Source organism: Phoxinus phoxinus (genome assembly GCF_949152265.1).
Source record: "Phoxinus phoxinus genome assembly, chromosome: 9".
Lineage (NCBI taxonomy): Eukaryota > Metazoa > Chordata > Actinopteri > Cypriniformes > Leuciscidae > Phoxinus > Phoxinus phoxinus.
The window spans coordinates 33,100,352-33,102,247 of record NC_136884.1 but is presented as its reverse complement, the minus strand read 5'-3'; the positions used below and the strand labels follow the sequence as shown (position 1 = coordinate 33,102,247).

The 1,896-nt window shown below is 41.7% G+C and overlaps 1 protein-coding gene across 1 annotated transcript; it reads left to right on the top strand.

Moving 5' to 3' along the window:
• The first annotated feature begins 373 nt into the window (after positions 1-373).
• LOC307004721 (EPM2A-interacting protein 1-like) lies at positions 374-1,851 on the top strand. The gene is made up of 2 exons (XM_079624136.1): positions 374-1,167; positions 1,704-1,851. Exons 1-2 carry the CDS (start codon positions 410-412, stop codon positions 1,738-1,740), a joined length of 795 nt encoding a protein of 264 aa, XP_079480262.1. The 5' UTR covers positions 374-409; the 3' UTR covers positions 1,741-1,851.
• Positions 1,852-1,896: the final 45 nt, after the last annotated feature.

The following is a 1,896-nucleotide window of genomic DNA, read 5'->3' as shown; positions in this document are numbered from 1 at the left end:
TGATGCTGTGTGTCGCAGTCTCGATGCATACAAAGTGAACCTAGCATCTATGGTCGGTGTCACAACAGATGGAGCACCGGCAATGGTGGGGAGTAGAGCAGGTGCCGTGTCGCTGCTCTCTGAGAAAGTGGTCAACAACGGAGGTGAGAAACTAGTCAGATACCACTGTATAATACACCAAGAAGCCCTCGCTGCTCAGACGCTTGAAATGAAACATGTCATGGACATAGTTGTGAAGACCGTGAATTTCCTGAAGTCCAGAGGTCTGAATCACCGCCAATTTAAGGCTTTTTTGGCGCAGTCAGAGGCAGATTTTGGGGACGTCATATACTTCACTGCCGTCAGGTGGCTGAGCAGAGGTGCCACACTGAAACGTTTTTTTAACTTGAGAAAAGAAATAAAAGAGTTCATGGAGTCAAAAGGACAATGTGTGACAGAGTTAAGTGTCACTAAATGGCTATGTGACCTAGCGTTCCTTGCTGACATGAATAATTGTCTCAGCGATCTTAATCTGAAGCTGCAAGGCCATGGGAAGCTCATTTCCACACTATTTGACAACGTCAAAGCTTTCCAGCGAAAACTTGAACTGCTGCAGGGACAGCTCAGGAAGGGAGATCTCACTCATTTTCCTGCCTGTAAGTCGCTCGTAGATGACTCAGACACAGATGGGAGCCAAGTTGTACGTCAGCTGCGTTCAGAAAAGAACCATAACCTCATAAAAAAACTCAGAGAGGAATTCGACCACCGCTTCTCCGATTTCAGAGACCACGAGAAGGCATTCAACCTTTTCCAAAATCCTTTCTCATGTGTGCCTGCGGAAGAGCCAGCAGAAATGCAGTTTGAGCTCATCGACCTGCAGGAGAGCGCAGAGGCCAGAGCAGCATATCGTGACAAGAATGTCATCGAGTTCTACAAAGGACTTTCCCCATCCACATACCCTGCACTTCGCCAGCATGCTGTCAGAATGGTATCTTTATTCGGAAGCACATACATCTGTGAGAAGACCTTCTCCACCATGGCCATCAACAAATCCAAGCTAAGATCCAGGCTGACAGATGGCCATCTTCATGCTGTCCTTCGTATCACAACGACGGAGATGGAGCCGGACATCAGAGGAATCGTGGCCAACCGAAAACAGCACCACAAATCCCATTGCAATTTAAAAGGGTATGTTGACCAAGTAATCAATATTCAGTGTGATTTAATGACAAGCTTAGTAATAGCCTCGTTTCCATTACCTTCAAATTTTTATCTAATTTCTGGTCATACAGAAAATAATAATACATTATTCGCAACTACTTTTATTTATGTGAACTCATAATAACAATAAAACGTTGTGCTTTTGTCAAATAAAATAAAACAATGTTTAAAAAAGTGTCAAAAAGTCATAAACAAAAATCTGAAAATTCGTCGATATTTTTTTTTTTTGCGCAGCAGTTGGTGTTTCAAATAAAAATGTTGGTGTTCAAAAAGACGTTTTGAGAAGTGTTTCGTTTCAAAAAGACAACAACCGTTCATTTTTCAATTAGGCTACGGATTAAAATAGATAGGCTAATAATAGGGCAAAACATAAATCTGTAATAATGGAAACGCGACTGACAGGCAATGATATGATTATATGCATGATGATGATGAGTTGTTTGGTAAGCTTCTATTTTATTTTTAAAAGTCTCTCTCTCTCTCTCTCTCTCTCTCTCTCTCAGGTTTTCCTGTGGTGCTACTGGAATTGCCCCTGAATAAGGCCTATGCTGATAAGAAGCAAGGCACACTGAGACTGTTTGTTCTAAATACGTTTGTAATTGAAATGGACTGCACACAGGACTGTTATATCCTAAATTTGTCTGTTGAGGGTAGAGAACCCTAGGGATTTTGTTTGAATTGCAATTTATAAATTAA

Excerpts from the sequence above, each read along its gene's own strand:
- LOC307004721 (XM_079624136.1), top strand. The coding sequence starts at position 410 with ATGGAGTCAAAAGGACAATGTGTGACAGAGTTAAGTGTCACTAAATGG. Across the intron at positions 1,168-1,703 it reads TCCCATTGCAATTTAAAAGG|GTTTTCCTGTGGTGCTACTG; the intron begins GTATGTTGACCA and ends TCTCTCTCTCAG.